The sequence below is a fragment of the Athene noctua genome, chromosome 12 (assembly GCF_965140245.1).
Source record: "Athene noctua chromosome 12, bAthNoc1.hap1.1, whole genome shotgun sequence".
Classification (NCBI taxonomy): domain Eukaryota; kingdom Metazoa; phylum Chordata; class Aves; order Strigiformes; family Strigidae; genus Athene; species Athene noctua.
The window spans coordinates 4,016,165-4,035,316 of NC_134048.1; the positions used below are offsets into that span (position 1 = coordinate 4,016,165).

Consider the following 19,152-nt stretch of genomic DNA (forward strand, 5'->3'; position numbering starts at 1 on the left):
ACCGATGCACCCGAACCTGCTCGATAGCTGCATGTAAAATTGTTGATTTCCCGTTGAATGTTTTATCCATGAACTCAGAACTCACAGATGGTTCCTCCCTGATGAAGGAGGAAGGTGTCCCCCGTCTTTTGAGGGAGGCTCCTGTAGTAGTGGTAGCCCAGGTTGGATCGGGCATTTTTCCCAGTGATTATTGCTCTGTGCACTTTTTTCACTCTTTTTCTTCCCTGGGTGTTAGCTCCCTCTTCTTCAGCGTTCCTGATCTGTCTTTCATGCACACGTGGAGGTGTAGAATGGGGTATCATAAGAAAAACTAGATCGCATTTTTAATTTTGAACCTCTTCTATTTTCCTCTCCCCTTTCCGAGAGAAACTTGCTTGGACCTGGTTAATCACGTTGACAGGGAAATACTAAACCGAGGAACTCTGTCTTTCTGCCACTTTTCAATCGTTGTCGAATCTCCCACTTTGAGCAGGACAGCTTATACCCACCTTGAGAACATATCTAAAAGGGGAAGGAATTTTACGAGAAGTAAATGAGATCAATGAGGCACTCGAATACAGTCCATTTACACTTTCAGAAATGCTCCGCATAGTTTAGGGTGTGCAGCTGTATTTGTCTTCACCTGCTGCCCTACAGTATTTTCTTGAAGAGGTGTCCTACCAACATGAACGTTCAAGGGTTAGATTAATAATTTATTAACAAGAAGCAATCATTTACACCGCGATTTATTTGAAAATGAAAGTTCTTCTGGTCGTTCAAGTTATCGTATTACTTGGGTAAATGCAAATGTGTTTCAGCTATGCCACCCCTAACTTAATGTGGGGTATTAAAAAGGAAATCTCACGGCAGTGTCCTTCACCTTTGCTTTTCCACCCATTTTTAACTGTCCGTTTAATGCGATTGCGTTGCTCAGTTTGCCACAGTGCAAAAATACCGTTGAGAACAAAAGACCAACGCAATCGCGTGGCTGCGCTGAATGGGCAGAGGAGCCAAGGCAGCGGTACCCGCTGCGGTTCTTGCCGCGCTCGCCAAGGCATTTTCCCGGCAGCTGGCTGGAGCCGAGCAGATGCTTCGGGCCGGGGTCAGTGCAGGTGCCTCCCGCCTCCTGGGGAGCTGTAGTGCAGCCCGGGGTGGGGGCAGAGAACGAGTTGCGAGCAGTAGCGGCGCCTCCTCCTGTGCTGTGTTCCCAGGAAGGTCCCCGCATCACTCCGTGCTTTGGCGGTGGCCGCAGGCTCAGCTTCACCCGAGAAATTCTGATACCAACCCTTCTTTGAGTTGGTATCTAGGATCGCTGTAAATTGAGGATTCTGCATGAGAGGGACGGGAAAATGTCGTGGGCGATTCTTGGTTTGGTTCTTGGCGCTTCGATTTCTCCAAGGAAACGGTCGTGTTTTGTCCATGAATGCAGATGTTAAAATTGTTCCTCCGCAGTGTATGTTGCCCTCTGCCGCCGTGTGCCCTTACCATCACTTGGAGGAAGGCTGCTTCAGAAATCCACATTGTATTTCTGACCCTGCCCTCTGTTTGTCACCCTTTTTTTTTCCGGGGCGTGGTTCATGGTGTTACAGGGAAATACTAAAGCGAGCAATTCTGTCTCTCTGCCACTTTATCAGTCATTGTTGCATTTGCCTCTTTGAGCCGGAGAGGCTCTACCCAGAACATATCTAAAACGAGAAGGAAATTCCTAAAATGAGATCAGTTAGGCACTCGAATCTAGTCCATTTACACTTTCAGAAATGCTCCGCATCGTTTAGGGTGTGCAGCTGTCCTTGTCTTCGCCTGCTGTCCTACTGTATTTTTCTGAAGAGGTGTCCTACCAATATGAACATTCAAGGGTTAGATTAATCATTTATTAATAAGTTGCAATCTTTTGCACCTCGAATTATGAGAAAATGAAAGTTCCCTCTGGTCGTTCAATGTATCGAATTACTTGGATAAATGCAAATGTGTTTCAACTATGCCGACAAGGCAACACAATTGTCTCCAGGAGCTGCGCTGTCTCCGGGGGTGTGTGTTAGTGCCGGTGAAGGCGTATCCTGACTGTGCAGAATGAAATCCTTCACCGTTCTGAACCTCCGTCCTCTTTCTCCCGCGTTTCGCGGTGGGGGGGGGTGGGAAGTGTTGAGCCATGTGTCCAGGGAGGGGGGACGGAAGGTACGGGACGACCCACTGTGGTGGTTTAGGCCCTGCCGGGACCAGAGACCATGTTGCCGTTGTCCCTCCCCCACCCTCGGACCGAGCAGGGCTGGAAGTGAGGCACAAACCCCGGGGTTGAAATAAGGAAAAAATTTAATACAACAGTGTAACAAATAACAATCTGAACAACAAAAGCAATAACAAAAACAGAAATAACAGTAAACAAGACAAAAGATATACAGAAAAATATCGCAAGGGACACAGCCAGCCCGCCTCGCCTGCTTCGCCGGACAAAAGCCCACAGGAAGCTGTTCCCGCACTTGGCGCATGGCCCTGACGTCAGCACAGTATGAATAACCCGGCTAGCGCCCTCTCCCCACTGCTGGGGAAACAACCCTATCCTAGCTGAACCAGAACGCCCCCTTGCACTCCCAGCAGGCAGTAGGCGCTCCGTAGTTCATCGGCGGTCACAGGTTCAGGTTCAGCTGAGAAGTTCCGACTAGTTAACGGGTGTTGGCTGAACTGCTAGTAACGGTGAGGGCGGATCCTTTCTGGGTACGATGAGACCCGCTAATTCTACATGGCGCCGCCGGTAAAACAAGGTTGACGCTCGGTGTTGATGTTTCCTTCCCGACGGCTTTTTCCCAAAACCATGGACTTTGTTTGACAGCTGAAGAGAACCCCGTTGCTTGATGCATTTTAGTGTTGGACTCCCAAAGGAAACGCACGTGAGGCTTCATAACTGGAGAAGCTTGTTCCCCCGACGTGTGCCCTCCCGTCTTTTGGGGACAGGCTGCTGCCAAACGGCAGCAGTAGTGGGATGAATTGATTTAGTCCAAGCATTATTTGAGTTCTTTGTGCATCTACTTGTCATGTTTTGTTCCATCCCAGGTCATATTTTTAAAGTTCCAGATCTGTCTTTTCTACTGAGGTAAATCTCAAAAACCAGACAAACCGACAAAAAAAAAAAAAAAAAAAAAAAAAAAAAAAAAAAAAAAAAAACCACAAAACAAAAAAAAACAAACAAACAAAAAAAAAAAACCCCAAACTTATTTCGGGGCCACACTACTTCTCCTATGCCCTTTTCCCAAAGAACTGTAGTCAGTCCTGATGCTAGCATTTAGCTCTAAGAGTATGCTTTTTGCCTGAAATTCCTTTTTGTAAGGGAGCTCCGAACAGCGAGTGCATGTGCAGCGCTGCCGGCTGCGGAGTTACTCGAGAACGGAGCGACAAATTCTACGCGTAAGCCCAGCCTAGAGTGTAAGGGTAGAGGCAAACATTGGGAAGTGCTGTTCGGGGAAGGGGGACGAGTGGCGGCTGATTCAGAGCAGCCCCCGATGTGCGGGTGAGAAGTACCAAGGAGAAGAGCGAACCGTGAAGTGTCCCTGCGCTGCGGGAGAGCGGACGGAGCATTGCGACTGGTGGTGAGAGGCGGCGCAGTTCCGCTCCTCCATGCCACTGCTTTCCTCAGCAGAAGGGGCGAGGAGAAAGCCCTCGAAGCTCGAACGCTGCAGCGAGCTGTGCAATTCGCGGAGGAGACTGTGCTGTCGGAGCGAGGGGAACAGGCTCGTCAGAGTCTTCACGTCATCTTCGACTTGGCATAACATCGCCGGATACATTTTCCTCCCGTGCGGAAGGAGTAAGAGAGTGCCGGGCCGTCGTTGGTTTGTTCTTGCTTTGCGGTGGGGATGTCGGCGAGGAGGAAGGAGGAGCTGTCGGGGAGAGACGGCAGCGCAGGAGCTCCCCGCCGGGCGGGCAGCGATGTCTGTGTCGGTGGCGCCGGTGCCGTCCCCGCGAGGTGTCCGTGGGCAGGGCCGGGCGGGCAGCGCTCGGCAGCGCTCGGTGCCTGCAGTGCCGGGAGGAGGCTGCGGGCGCCGCTGTTGACCGAGGAGGAGCGAGAGGAAGGCCGGAGCGCTGCAGGCAGCCCCGCCCGCTGCGGCCCGGCTCGCTCGCTCGCTCGCTGGCTGGCTCGGCGGCCGGGCGGTCTGCGAGCGTCCCCGCGGTGCGGAGCCGTGCTGCAGCGAGGCGGAGGGGCCGGCGGCAGCGGCCGGGGCCGGCCACAGGGAGCGGCAGCCGGAGAGGGAAGAAGGAGGAGGATCAGGATCCAGAGCCGTGAACGGGAGCCGGAGCCGGAGCCAGACCCAGAAGCGATTCGGCGGGCGGCGGCGGGTCGGTGTCGGCGGTGTTGCGGGGCCCCAGGGGCCGCGGCGGAGATGTGCGCGGCGGGGAGGCGCCGGGGCCGGCGGGAGCGAGCCCTGCTGTGGTGCGTGCTGGTGGCGGCGTGGGAGGCGGCGTGGGGGCAGCTGCGCTACTCGGTTCCCGAGGAGATGCCCAAGGGCTCGTTCGTGGGCGACGTGGCCAAGGACCTGGGGCTGGAGCTGACGGCGCTCCGCGACCGCGGCCTCCGCGTTGTCTCCGCAGGGAGGACGCAGTATTTCTCCCTGCACGGGAAGACGGGACACTTGGTGACGGCGGAGAGGATCGACAGAGAGCAGCTGTGCGAGACGGTGCAGCGATGCGTGCTGCGGTGTGAGGTGATAGTGGATGGCGAAATGAAGTTCTTTGAAATCGAAGTGGAAATCACGGACATTAACGACAACGCTCCCAGCTTCAAGGAGTCTGAACTGGAGGAGATAATAAGCGAGACGACATCGCCGGGGTCCCGTTTTCCTCTGCCCAGGGCTCACGACCCGGACTCGGGAGCGAATTCCCTGCAGCGCTACGAGCTGAGCGGCGACGAGCACTTCTCGCTGGCCGTGCAGGCGGGCCCCGGCGGGGACCAGCGTCCCGAGCTGGTGCTGGCGAAGGCGCTGGACCGCGAGGAGGCGGCGTTTCACGAGCTGGTGCTGAGGGCGAGCGACGGCGGCGACCCGGCGCGGACGGGCACGGCGCGGATCCGCGTGGCGGTGCTGGACGCCAACGACAACGCGCCCGTGTTCGGCCAGGCGGAGTACACGGTGCGTGTGCCGGAGGACGTGCCCGTGGGCTCCACCCTCCTCGCCGTCACGGCCACCGACGCTGACGAAGGGGTGAACGGGCACGTGAAATACTCGCTGAAGGAAGTCACAGAGAAAGCGTTAAAAATTTTCCATCTGAACGCCGAGACGGGAGCGATGACGCTGGTGCGGAGCCTGGACTTCGAGGCAGCGGCTCTATACGAACTGGAGGTGCAGGCACGGGACGGTGGAAGGCTTTTCGACACAGCGAAAGTCGTGATTACAGTGACAGATGTGAATGACAACGCGCCCGAGATTTCGGTGCGGTCGGCGCTGAGCGAGATCTCAGAGGACGCCCCGTCGGGGACGGTGGTGGCCCTGCTGCACGTGCAGGACCGCGACTCGGGGGCGAACGGCGAGGTGCGGTGCAGCATCGCGGAGAACCTCCCGTTCCGGCTGGAGAGGTCGTTGGGGGACTACTACCGCGTGGTGACGTCGAGGCAGCTGGACCGGGAGGAGGTGGCGGAGTACAACGTGACGGTGCGGGCGGCCGACGGCGGGTCGCCGGCGCTGCGGAGCAGCGCGGTGCTGGCGCTGCTGGTGCTGGACGTGAACGACAACGCGCCCGTGTTCGCGGAGGCGCGCTACAGCGCCCGGCTGCCCGAGAACAACGCGGCGGGCGCGCTGGTGCTGACGGTGCGCGCGGCGGACGCGGACTGGGGGCAGAACGCGCGCGTGCGGTACCGGCTGTCGGAGGGGCGGGTGCGGGGCGCGCCGCTCTCGTCCTACGTGTCGGTGCAGGCGGAGACGGGCGCGCTGTACGCGCTGCGCTCCTTCGACTACGAGGAGGTGCGCGAGGTGGGGCTGTGGGTGCGGGCGGAGGACGGCGGCGCGCCGGCGCTGAGCAGCAACGTGTCGGTGCGGCTCGTGATCGTGGACGAGAACGACAACGCGCCGCAGGTGCTGTACCCGCCGCCGGCGCCGGGGCCGGGCGCGGGGCCGGGCGCGGGCTGGGCGGGCGTGGAGCTGGCGCCGCGCTCGGCGGAGCCCGGGGCGCTGGTGGCCAAGGTGGTGGCGGTGGACGCGGACGCGGGGCAGAACGCGTGGCTGTCGTACGAGCTGGCCAAGGCGACGGAGCCGGGGCTGTTCCGCGTGGGGCTGCACAGCGGCGAGGTGCGCACGGCGCGCTTCCCGCTGGCCCGCGACGCGGCGCGGCAGAGCCTGGTGGTGGTGGTGAAGGACCACGGGCGGCCGGCGCTGTCGGCCACGGCCACGCTGACGGTGGTGCTGGCCGAGAGCGTGGCCGAGCTGCTGTCGGAGCTGGGCAGCGCGGCGGCGGCGCCGGGCGAGCCGGCCGGCAGCCTGACGCGGTGGCTGGTGGTGGCCGTGGCGGCCGTGTCCTGCCTCTTCCTCGCCTTCCTGCTGCTGCTGCTGGCGCTGCGCCTGCGGCGGTGGCGCCGCTCGCAGCTGCTGGCGGCGGGCAGCGGCGCCTTGCGCGGCGTGCCGGCCTCGCACTTCGTGGGCATCGACGGCGTCCGCGCCTTCCTGCGCTCCTACTCGCACGAGGTGTCGCTCACGGCCGACTCGCGCAAGAGCCAGCTCCGCTTGTCGGCCGGCAGCTGCTGCGACACCCTCCCGGCCCGGCCGCCGCCCGACGAGCCCGCGCCGCTGCTCGGGGAGGACCCCGCCGCTGCCCCGGTGAGTTCCCGTGCCCGGACTTCCCGGCTCCGCGACGCTTCGCTCTGCTGCTGCTCGGGCCTGGCCGCGCCGCGTCCCGCCCGCTGCGGAGGGGGGTCTCGCTCCCAGGCAGGCAGCGCTTCCCGCGGCACCGCGCCGGCTGCTGCTGCCTCTGGCTGGCGGGAGGGGAGCGTGGGACCGGGGCTCAGCGCTGCCGCTGCTGCCGGCCGCGGGACAAGGGGCTCACTGTCGGCTGGAGTTTCCTTTGAACGGGGCTTTGTGCTCTTATCGCTCGCCACGTCCTTTCTCATTTTGTGCCCTGCCACGTGTAATACTCGTTTTGCTCTCGGTATTCGTGGGTGTTGCGTTAATAGCAAATGGAAGTTTACGTTATTACCAGGGGCTGACGTTTTCCCGACAGCACATGGGTGAGATTGTTTCCAAACGGACCGTTAATGGTCCCGTGTATAAGCTTTGAGGTCACTTAATACTTTCCATGCGGCCTTATTGCTGCTTTGGTACCATCGCCTGCTCGCGTGTAGTAGCACTTCATCTTTCACTGTTTATTAGATACTACCGTAAAATCCGGGTGTGAGGAAGAGAGTACTGTGTATTATTTATCACCGTACTGGTTAGAAAGGTGATTCCTCTTGTTCTGTGTTCCTTACCAGCCACTGATCAGTTTTACTTATAGGATTTGACTGTTACAAACCCTCAATTATTTTTATCGTGAACGGCGTGCTAACTGAGGTGTTTTTCTCAAGTGCCTCTTTGGTTCATTTAATCAGCACTCTTCTCTTGCTACACATCGTTTTCATTTAACATTGTTTAGGATGACTGGAAGCCATCGTCTGAAACTAAGAGCCGGCTGTGCCTGCTTTAGGGCCGGTCTTGTGCTTGTCTCATAGGTGAAAGCTCCTCACACAGTGTGTTCCTCAGCCAGTACTGACAGCAGTGTCCATTTTGGGCACCAGAATGCAGTGTGCGTGAAGTACCTCTTGCTCAACGGGAAGACCATTCCCAGACGTTCCTGCGAATTCCTTGTTGCTTGCGGGAAATTCCGTGGTTGGGTCAGTAGTGAGCTCCATGCTCCGGATTGAGCGAGAGGGTGAAAGAGGAGTGAAATTACTTGTTGATAGGTATTAAATTCTAAGGTACATGTGTGTACACGAGCACTAGTTGTTCACCCTGGTGGTGAGCCACCGCTGTGCTCTTCAAAGATGTAGCAGAGTTAAGGACCTGGATGTTCCCAGGCTGAATATGTGCTTATAGACTCTCCTGGGGCCTTCAGACGTAGGTGAACTGTTAGAAAGTAGAGGGTATTGCTGCGGTTTCTGCTGGGGTGTGTTACGGACGGCATGGCACCTCAAGAAATGTCAGGATACTTCTGCTGTGAAGGATTATTCACTTGTGCTTTTCATGTCACCTTACAGCTTGTTTCGTATTGCTAGCCCTCATGTAGCAGCGCTTGCTCTTTCGATGTTAAGTTTTTAAAACTGACGTGAAACGGTGTGTGTGTGGAACAGAGCAGCACGCCTTTTTAATAGTGCTCCTGGTTAGAAAGGTTGTTTCCTCCTTCTGTGCTCCTTACCAGCCGGGGAGCACAGCTGGAATCTTTCTACTGTTGGAATGGTTTTGTGAGAACGCTCTTGTTGTCCACGAGAAGCTTGTTCATGCAGCAACCTTGTGGCCTTTCTGCCAAATGAGAGTTAATCTCCGAGGGATCGTTACTGTCCCCTCGGCACTTTCAATCTGCTTTACTGTTTGTCATCATGTCTTTTACAGAGGGGTGTAGTTAGAGGTAGCGGTGTAGCTGGGGGTGTAGCAACAGTTTGTCCTCTTGTGCCTAATGGCAATATAATGTTTAGTTCTTGCTCGGCAGCATTACTCATAGGATTGGACTATTAGACATACCCAGGTATTTTCATCATGAATGTCTTATTCGTTGAAGGTTTTTCTAAAACTCTATCCTTCATTGCTTTATTTATCACCATTGTCTCACAACACAGAGTTTTCATTTCACGTTAATTATTTGAAATGCATGTGAGCGTGTACCTTAGTAATGCCATGCAACAAGGTTGAGGAAGGGTGAGATGCTGTGTAAATACCTGCTCAGTATGGGTAGGTGATCTTCTTGTGCATGTCTCTCTACCTGAAGCAGTGTGGCTGCTCCTTTGTGAGAATGGTCTTGTTGGCGAGGAAGAGCCTGTTCTCACAGCAATATTGTGGCTGAGTGATCGTTTCCTAGTAACTGCTATGGCGGAAGAAGCTTGTGACGGGGAAACGGAGTCCTGTAGTCCATGTCTTAGTATATATTGAGGGAGAGGCAAGAGTGGCATAACCGGGAGCTAAGTTATCACCAGGACCCTGTAAAGGAGCACAGTACTCCTCCATGGAGTCGTCTCTTCTTTGGAGCAATAGGAGTGATAGGGAAATCTGCTGTACCTGTAGTTTCCAAGCTCGTGGTCTGTGTGATGTGCCTTGTGTAGAACGTACAGTCTATGGCAAGAGCTGTACGAGGGCGGGAGGGGACAGAGTCGAGGGGCAGTGAGAGACAAATGTATCTTCCTTCTTTGTATGGAGATGTAAGGACGTGTAGTCCGTACTGTGGTGGTGGTACAGATTAACGATAAATGGTCTGGGCAACTGGCATGATATTTCCTGTGAATGGCAGAGATTGAGTATAGACATCCACTTTACATTAAGGTCTGGGAATCACGTATCTTCCAAGTTGCCCATGTGCTGAAGAAGGATGATGGTGTCCTTGAGTTGATACTTTGATGACTGAGTCTTTTTGGGAGCCATGTGTTGCTTATGCACTGGAGAACATTTGCCATTTCTCTGACTTAGTGTGATGAGCAGAGAATCTCTTTGGACCCATCTGTGTTGTGATTGTTGTTCTTGGGTGAGGAGAACTGTGTGTGCAACATCTCCTTCAGTGGTGTCTGTCTGCAAAGGAAGCTTTCCTGTTGTGTGATGTTTGGGCAGGGTGAAAAACCTGTGTGTCTCCAGAGACAGGGCAGTTGAAAAAGTTTGCTGTGGTATAATGTGAGATGTCTAAAAGATGTAAAGATGTTGTAAAAGTTCCATTCGTCCTAGATGTTAGATGAGACCCACATTTGTGGTTCTCTGCATTTTCCCTTTTTGATTGTCCAAAGAACTTACACTGAGGAAGGGTGGGGCTGGTCTTTGGTGTGAGCTCCTGTGTGAGTGTCCTGTGGGTTTTTTACCTACTAGATACCGTTCCTCTGTACCTACTAGAGCTGAGACATCTGACATCTCAAGCTCTGATTCCTTCACTTCTGTAGATTTCCCATTCTTGCCTTGCTGGTTGTCCAGGTCTAAAGCTGGGCCTCATTGTGCCTGGTCATGCCCCCAAAAACATTAACAGATCTCTTGTAACTGTTGGGCTGGGGGAACAGCTTCCACCCCTCCTGGAAGGTGTTCATTTGCCAAGACAAAGACTTTGACAGAGCCCAGTTTCCCTCAGGTGTCACTGAATGAAATGCTCTGTTGCCTGTGGCCGCCATATGGCCAGTAGCTGGATGTTGTGCGTGGTGCAAGCAAAGGCTGTGAATGCCGAGTGAGGAGGGTGAGGGGCTGGCTTTGGACTAGGGAAACAGTGGGTCAGTGTGGGTTTGGGTGGGCCATGGTTTGGTTTCATGGCTGGTGCCAAGGCCTGTGCCACTGATGTTGTGATGCTGGTTTCCCCGTGCTGAAAGGCGATTCCAGTCCTCCAGTCATAAAGTGTTTGTGCAGTAACTGTGCCTGTAGAACCATCATGTGTGTGTAGAATGGTTTCTAATTGAATTGAGTATGAAAGCTCCTTTCTCCATCTGTGTCGCCCTGTCACTTTACAATGGAGAGTTTCTTTCAGTCATAATGAGGCTTTCTTTCAGGCCTTTGTTTCCTGGAAGGTCATGGTACCTTTTGTACATTTCTGGAGAGTTCTTCATGCTTTTGAATCCGTGAGTGTTGTTTCTGCAGCAAATACTTACTCCAACAACCTAAGACAGAACTTTATTTGTGAGGAAAAGGAAGCAGAAGCTGAAAGAGAATGTGTTGTAACTTCTCAGAAGACTCAGCTTGAGAAGGAGGCCCATGAGAAGGTGCTTACACATATGGATTCATATGTGTGGGAGATGAGCAGGGCACAGATTAGAAATATTGCCCAGAGCTGATGACTGTTTCTTAAACTGAACCCCCCTGCTGTGTAGTCCAGAATAAGACTTTAGGGCAGCACTTGAGATCTCAGGGACTTCCGAGTGCTCTCCAGGATGAATTCCCATGCCTGCAGTGAAGATTGAGACATCTTCCCGGTGAGTTCCTCTGAATTCACTTTCTCTTTGAATGCTTCCTTGCCTTACTTGTCTGATTTGTGGGTTTGTTTTCCTTTCCCTGGTCTCCTATGGATGTACGTTTATCTGTAGCAATCAGCATGGCTTTGTTCAGCCATGGGTGTGTGGTGTGTTGGTGCCTCTTGCTGATGCTCGATCGGGTGTGCAAGGCAGGAGCTGTGAGGGAATCTTTGTGTTCTGTTCTTGTTGGTGGGGAATAGAGGGAACGATGACCTTAGCAGGAGTCGCATCTCTGTGGAACAGTGCGTGTGATAAAAGAGGGGAGGAGCTTCCCCCTAAGCCATAAATTTGATGTCTCCTTAGCTGTTGGATGAGTGCTCCTCTTTCATTTTGGCCATTTATCATTCCTGTGGTTTAGAATCCTTGTTTATCTCCTGGAAGTGGTGGTGAGGATTCAAATGTACTTGTGTTCTTGGTGCGATCGTGCTGCATTCTCCTCTCGTGATCTGTTTTTGCCAATTCTGAGAAGGTCAGGAGCAAACCTGCTGGTTGTGTAGGTTTGGTGAGAAGACAGGGGAGCTCTGTGTGTGAGGCTGCAGATGAAGAGACGGTCATTTCCGTACCTGTCATAGTTAACACGAGCGTGTGCCTCATGGAGTACCTAATGGTGTATCATTCCTGTGCTTTGAACCTCACAAAAAACTCACCTTCCCTTCCTCATACATGTATTGTCCATGTTCTAGATACTGTGTCTTGGCAAGTGGCCTTTTTACTATATGTTCTTGCAAATTAAGAGGGTCAAAGAATACCGTGCAATGGTGTCACCATCCACTTAGTGGACTCGTGATGGTACGTTTAGTATGATCTCGAAAGTGCAAAATTAAGGCGACCAACACCAAAGGGCATTGCATCAGTGAAACTTTATTGTGTTGCCCATGAAGCAGCACATGATAGTTAGAGATACGTGAAAGAAAGTCAAGTTTAGAAAGAAGAGAAAGACAGGTTATAGCTACCACTGCTGATCTCAAGACGTCCTAACAGTCCTGTATCCAGCCAGTGCTCTGTTGTCAGTCGTCATGATTCTTGGTGGGGAAGCTTCAAATTTTCCTTTCCAAGAAGTCATCTTCTATGCTTAGTAAGACACCTTGCCGCTCCTCTGCCTCAGGCACCTCCACCCTTCTCGGAATTCAATTATCATATCTCTCTACCTCTCTCAAGTGTGGCTCCCACGCATGCACAGGGGGACTGTCCAAGGCGTGGTCAGTCTCAGAGGTGGGTAGCCTGCAACCAGGAGGTGTGTTTTGGGATGATAATGAAGCAAAGTTTGTCTAAAGTTCATGATTTCTTCATCGATGTTATGGCAACAGTTGGGATCCATCTCTTTGACAGTAGCTCTGGGGTTATCTCCAATGGCTCCAGCTAGGCCCCGGTACCGAAGAACAGCACCACACTCTTTGTACCGCACAGTTCTGTATTCAGGAGCCTTTTCACCACATTCCACTCTTGGGATCGGCAATTGTGGTTCAAACAGGCTGTTGTTGGGTGCCTCACTCTCCATGTCCCTGATGACAATGTGGAGACAAGGGTGATCTGACTGACTTGTACAAATGGTGAGAAATCAAATATTCTCCATGGTAAGGACAAATTGTCTGTGCAACTTTTCTTTGGCTGGAGGAGATTTTAAAATTATGAAGATTAGAGACAACCATGTGAGCTGTGAGCAGAGTCTCGGGGTGCTGTGTGTGAGGAGGAAGTTGTGTTTTGTGGATATCAGGATTTATTGGTGGCCTTCTGCAAATGAGTCTAAAGGTGTCTTATCTTCGGATATCGCCTTGCTTGGAGTGGCCAGATGGCCAAGTTGTGAGTTCATTTCTTTCCCATTGCACACTGTTCCCTGTGATGGAATGGCCTCAAAGCATTGAGAAGAGAGGTTTGTGTGCTCCCTCCAGCTGGGTGATGCATCTTGACTGATGCCAAGGCCTCTGCCACTCTGCCTTATCCCATGTTCCGAAAAAGGATGACACACCTTTGATGAATTTGTCTGCAAGCAACAGCCATAGGTGTGCAAACATGCTTCAGGGGCCCCGTTTCTAGGTATTACTGTGGGAAATGTCATTTCTCCAGCTGTATGTCCTTGTAAGACTGTGCTGTGGAGTTTCATCCTGGTTGTATCGAGCTTTTCCCAGCCTTTATCAACGTTCAGATGTTCTTAATGGCTCTTGCTCATATGAAGTAACTGCTGATGTTTTGTTGGTATTAAAATTGCTGGGACTGTATGGGACAGGAGGTTATTTTTGTCAGAAATTTCTGGGTTTGGTGCTTGTTATTTGAAGCATATGCAAGGAAGCTACTCATTTGTTGCATCCTCATGGCTGATACAGCTTTTCCTGTCAGTAGTATTTCGAGGAATCGATGGAAACATTGCATTCCCAATTACAGAGTCACGTGTCCTCCGGATTGCTCATGTGCTGAAGAGTGATGGTGTCTTTGAGGTGATAGTGAGGACTGAGTCTTTAACTGAGCTGCATATCACTTATGCTCTCTAAAGCATTACAGATTTCTTCAAATAAGTGTGACGAGCAGAGAATTCCCTATGCATGCACCTGTGTTGGGATCCTTGTTGTCCTTAAGGAGATGTTGTGTGGGAAACCTTTCTTTCAACGACGTCTGTCTGCAAAGTTATCTTCCCTGTTGGGTGCTGTTGGAGCACGCTGAAGCATTCTGTCCGCACAGAGCCAGGGTGGGTGGAAGAGTTCACCGTGCTGTAGTTTGATATGTCTAGAAGGCAGGTGTAAATGTTGAGTTTCTCCTAGTTTCATATGAGCTCCATACCTGCGGTCCTGTGCATCTTCCGTCTCCTATTGTCCAGAGAAATTCCTTTGAGAACTGTGGCTGTCGTCTGTGCTGTAATCTCCTGTTTGATCCTCCCACATAATTCTTACCAACTAGATACTCTTCATTTGGACCTACTACAGTTCACAGAATCTGAAATAGGAGGCTGATTCCTTCACGATGTGGGTTTCACATTCTTTCCTTGTTTCTTCTCATGCTCTAAAACTGCCTCAGTTTGGCTAGAGAGTCTTGAAAGGAGGATCTGTTAAAAGTATCAGGCTGGGGAGCAGTTTCCATTCCTACCGTGATGGTGTTCAGCTGACAGGACAATAGAATCTATAGAATCACAGAATATTCATAGAATAGAATGCTATAGAATCACAGGATCATCTTGGATGGAAAAGAGCTTGCAGATCATGCAGTCCAACCATTAACCTCACACTGGCCTTTCTCAGCTCCACCAGATCCCTCAGCGCTGGGTCAACTCAACTCTCCAACCCCTCCAGGGATGGGGACTCCCCCCCTGCCCTGGGCAGCCCATTCCAACGCCCAACAGCCCCTTCTGCAAAGAAATCCTTCCTCAGAGCCAGCCTGACCCTGCTCTGGCGCAGCTTGAGGCCATTCCCTCTTCTCCTATTGCTTGTTACTTGGTTCAAGAAACTCATCCCCACCTCTCTGCAACCTCCTTTCATGTATTTGTAGAGGGCCAGGAGGTCTCCCCTCAGCCTCCTCTTCTCCAGACTAAACCCCCCCAGTTCCCTCAGCCGCTCCCCAGCAGACCTGTGCTCCAGACCCTGCACCAGCTCCGTTGCCCTTCTCTGGACACGGTCGAGTCACTCAATGTCCTTTATGTAATGAGGGGCCCAAAACTGAACCCAGTCATTGAGGTGCGGCCTCACCAGTGCCGAGCACAGGGGTCATATCCCTTCCCTGTCCCTGCTGGCCACGCAGGGATAGTCAGGATACCATTGACCTTCTTGGCCACCTGAGCACACCGCTGGCTCCTGTTCAGCCGGCTGTCAATCAACACCCCCCCCGGTTCCTCTCTGACTGGCAGCTCTCCAGCCACTCCTCCCCAAGCCTGTAGCACTGATGGGGGTTGTTGTGGCCCAAGGTCAGCACCCAGCATTTGGCCTTATTTGGCCACTCCCCCAGTTGGGCTCAGCCCATGGCTCCAGCCTGTCCAGGTCTCTCTGCAGAGCCTCCCTACCCTCGAGCAGATAAATACTCCCACCCAGCTGGGTGTCATCTGCAAACTTACTGAGGGTGCACTCAATCCCCTCGTCTAGGTCATCAATAAAGATGTTAAACAGGAGTGGCCCCAAAACTGAGCCCTGGGGGACACCACTAGTGACCGGCTGCCAACTGGATTTAACTCCGTTCACCACCACTCTTTAGGCCCGGCCATCCAGCCAGTTTCTTACCCAGCGAAGTGTGTGCCCATCCAAGCCACGAGCAAACAGTTTTTCCAGGGCAGTGTAGTGAAAAATGGCGTCAAAGGCCTTACTAAATCAAGGTAGACAACGTCCACAGCCTTTCCCTCATCCAAGAAGCAGATCACCCTGTCGTAGAAGGAGATCAGGTTTGTCAAGCAGGACCTGCCTTTCCTAACCCGTTCTGACTGAGACTGATCATCTGGTTGTCCCGCATGTGCTGTGTGATGGTACTCAGGATGAGCTCATCCATCAGCTTCCCGGGCATGGAAGTCAAGCTCACAGGCCTGCAATTTCCCAGATCATCCTTCCTACCCTTCTTATATAGGGGAATAACTGGCTGATTTGCAATCTGTTGGGACCTCCTGAGTCAGCCAGGGCTGCTGGCAAAGTGGCTTGGTGATCAACCCAGCCAGCTCCTTCGGCACCCAGGGGGGAATCCCATTTGGTCCTATAGAGTTGTGTATGTCTGTGTGATGCAGTAAATATACTCTGATTCCCTGAAGGAAATGCTCTTTCACTGGCGGCTGATGTTTGGCCAAGAGCTGGATATGGCCCATGGTGCAACTAAAGGCTGTGAACGCAGAGCAAGGAGGGTGAGGGGGGCTTTGAACTAAGACGGGTCATAGTGGTTTTGTCTGTGCAATGCTTTGACCTCACGCGCGGTGCCAAGGCCTGTGCCATTTGCGTTATGGTGCGAGCTTTGCTGTCCATAAGGCAGCGGTAATGCGCTGGCAATCAGGTGCGTGAGCACAAGCTGTACCTGGAGCAAGGCTGCGTGGGTCCGAGCCCTTGGAAGTGCCGGGCGAAGGCGCCTTTGCCCGCTGTGCCAGAGCCCGGCCCCCGGGAGCGCGGCCATCGGGCGGCTGCGGTGGCGTCGCGGCGCCTCCGGGTGCCGCTGTTGGCCGCGGGGAGCGGCGCTGGAGCCGGAGCCGGCGCCGCGTCCTGCCCCCGCCGGCTGCTCGCTCGCCCGGCGCCGGCCAGAGCGGCAGCGGCGCGGGCAGCAGAGGCGAGAGGCGGCGCGGCGCGGGGAGCAGCGGCGTCCGAGCCGGCGCCGAGCTCGCTGCCCTCCGGCGGCCCCTGCGCTCGGTGCGGAGAGCGGCTGGAAGGGCGGCAGGGCAGCGGCGGGAGGGAGGAGCGCGGCGAGCGCTGGCGAGGATGGCGGGCGGGCGGCGGCAGAGCCGGCGGCGAGCAGCCGGGCCAGTGCTGCTGCCCGCTCTGCTGCTGGGCTTGTGCTGCCGGGCGGCGCCGGAGCGGATCCGCTACGCCATCCCCGAGGAGCTGGGCAGAGGCTCGCTGGTGGGGCCGCTGGCGCGGGACCTGGGGCTGAGCCCGGCGGAGCTGCCGGCACGCAAGCTGCGGGTGGCGACTGCCGCTGAAAGGCAGCTGAAATACTTCTCGGTGAGCGCGGAGAGCGGGGAGCTGTACGTGAGCGAGAGGCTGGACCGGGAGGAGATGTGCGGCGAGGCGGCGTCCTGCTCCGTCAGCTTCGAGGCGCTGGTGCAGAACCCGCTCAACGTTTTCCACGTCGAGGTGGACATCCAGGACGTCAACGACAACTCCCCGCGCTTCAGCAAGGCTGCTCTGGATCTCGAGATCGCTGAATGGATCCATCCCGGGGCGCGTTTCCCGCTGGAGATGGCTGAAGACGCGGACGTGGGGAGCAACGCGCTGCTGACTTACCAGCTCAGCAGCCACCCGTCCTTCACCCTGGCCATGAAGGAGGGCCCGGGTGGAAATAAGCACCCGGAGTTGGTGCTGGAGAGCGCGCTGGACCGGGAGAAGCAGAGCTCCTTCCAGCTGGTGCTGACGGCGCTGGACGGCGGCGACCCGCCCCGGAGCGGCACCGCCCAGCTCTGCATCAACGTCACCGACGCCAACGACAACGCGCCCGTGTTCGCGCAGGACCGGTACCGCGCCAGCCTGCGCGAGGACGCGCCGCCGGGCTCGACGGTGCTGCACGTGTCCGCCTCCGACGCCGACGCGGGCTCCAACGCCCGCATCACCTACGGCTTCGGGAAAACGCCGGCCAAGGTGCTTCAGAAGTTCGTGGTGGACGCGGAGAGCGGGACGGTCACGCTGCAGGAGGCGCTGGACTTCGAGGAGACACGCGCGTTCAGCCTGGCCGTGGAGGCGAGGGACGGCGGCGGCCTGGTGGCCCACTGCGAGGTGGAGGTGGAGGTGCTGGACGTGAACGACAACGCGCCCGAAATCACGCTGTTGTCGGTGTCGAGCCCGGTGCCCGAGGACGCGCCGGTGGGCACGGTGGTGGCCCTGCTGAACGTGATGGACCGCGACTCCGGGGAGAACGGTCAGGTGTCGTGCGAGCTGTCGGGCGAGGCGCCGCTGTCGCTGGTGGCGTCGTCGTCGGGCGGCTCGTACAAGGTGGTGACGGCGAGCGCGCTGGACCGGGAGCAGGCGGGCGAGCACCGGGTGACGGTGGTGGCCCGCGACCGGGGCAGCCCGGCGCTGTCCGGGCGCGCGGCGCTGGTGCTGGAGGTGTCGGACGTGAACGACAACGCGCCGGTGTTCGAGGAGGCCGCCTACAGCGCCTACGTGGCGGAGAACAACGCGGCGGGCGCGCCGGTGCTGCGCGTGCGCGCGCGGGACGCGGACGCGGGCGCCAACGGGCGCGTGAGCTACTGGCTGGCGGGCGGCAGCGCGGGCGCGGCGCCCTACGTGTCGGTGGAGGCGCGGAGCGGCGCGGTGTACGCGCAGCGCTCCTTCGACTACGAGCAGTGCCGCGAGTTCGCGGTGGCGGTGCGGGCGCAGGACGGCGGGGCGCCGGCGCGGAGCTCGACGGCCACGGTGCGCGTCTTCGTGCTGGACCGCAACGACAACGCGCCGCGGGTGCTGTGGCCGGCGGCGGGCGCGGGGCCGGGCGCGGTCGCGGCGGGGCCGGCGCCGTTCGAGGTGGTGCCGCGGTCGGCCGAGGCCGGGTACCTGGTGGCCAAGGTGGTGGCGGTGGACGCGGACGCGGGGCGCAACGCGTGGCTGTCGTACGAGCTGGTGCAGGCGCCGGAGCCGGCGCTGTTCCGCGTGGGGCCGCACAGCGGCGAGGTGCGGACGGCGCGCGCCGTGTCGGAGCGGGACGCGGCCAAGCAGCGGCTGGTGGCCGTGGTGAAGGACCACGGGCAGCCGGCGCTGTCGGCCACGGCCACGCTGCACGTGGTGCTGGCCGAGAGCTTGCAGGAGGCGCTGCCGGAGCTGAGCGAGCGGGCGGCGGGCGCCGACTCGGCGGCGGAGCTGCAGTTCTACCTGGTGCTGGCGCTGGCGCTCCTCTCCGCCCTGTTCCTGCTGAGCGTGGCGCTGGCCGTGCTGGCGCGGCTGCGCCGGGCCGGGCCGCCCGCCGTCCTGCGCTGCCTGGGCGCGCAGCGCTTCTCCGCGGCCGGCGCCGCCTTCCCGGCCGACTTCTGCGAGGGCACCTTGCCCTACTCCTACAACCTGTGCGCGGCGCCGGGCCGCGCCGTGGCCGAGGGCGCTTGGCTGCCGCCGCCGCCGCCGCTGCCCAGCCTGCCCGCGGAGGAGCTTCTCGGCGGGGAGCGCTGCGGGAAGCGGAGCCCGAGCAGCAGCGCCGGCGCGGGAGAGCCGCCCGCCGAGCCCGACGCACCGCAGGTCTGTGAGCCCGCGCGCTCTCGCTCTTCCCCTTCGGCCGGGCGGAGCCGTCGTGCCTCTGGCCCGGGCTCTTCCGCGGCTGCTGTGCGCGGGGAGCGCTCCTCCGGCTGCCCGGGAGGGAAGGAACGAGCGGGGGATGCCCCTTGCTCTGCCAGCAGGCAGGCAGCCGCGGCACTCCGTGCTCTGCCGGCGGCCGCAGGCTCAGCTTCACCCGACAAATTCTGA

General features: G+C 56.6%; 1 protein-coding gene across 1 annotated transcript; it reads left to right on the forward strand.

Annotated features, from left to right (window-relative positions):
* The first annotated feature begins 3,201 nt into the window (after positions 1-3,201).
* On the forward strand, positions 3,202-19,152 carry LOC141965227 (uncharacterized). The gene is made up of 3 exons (XM_074916477.1): positions 3,202-7,177; positions 16,146-18,162; positions 18,268-19,152. Exons 1-3 carry the CDS (start codon positions 3,825-3,827, stop codon positions 19,150-19,152), a joined length of 6,255 nt encoding a protein of 2,084 aa, XP_074772578.1. The 5' UTR covers positions 3,202-3,824.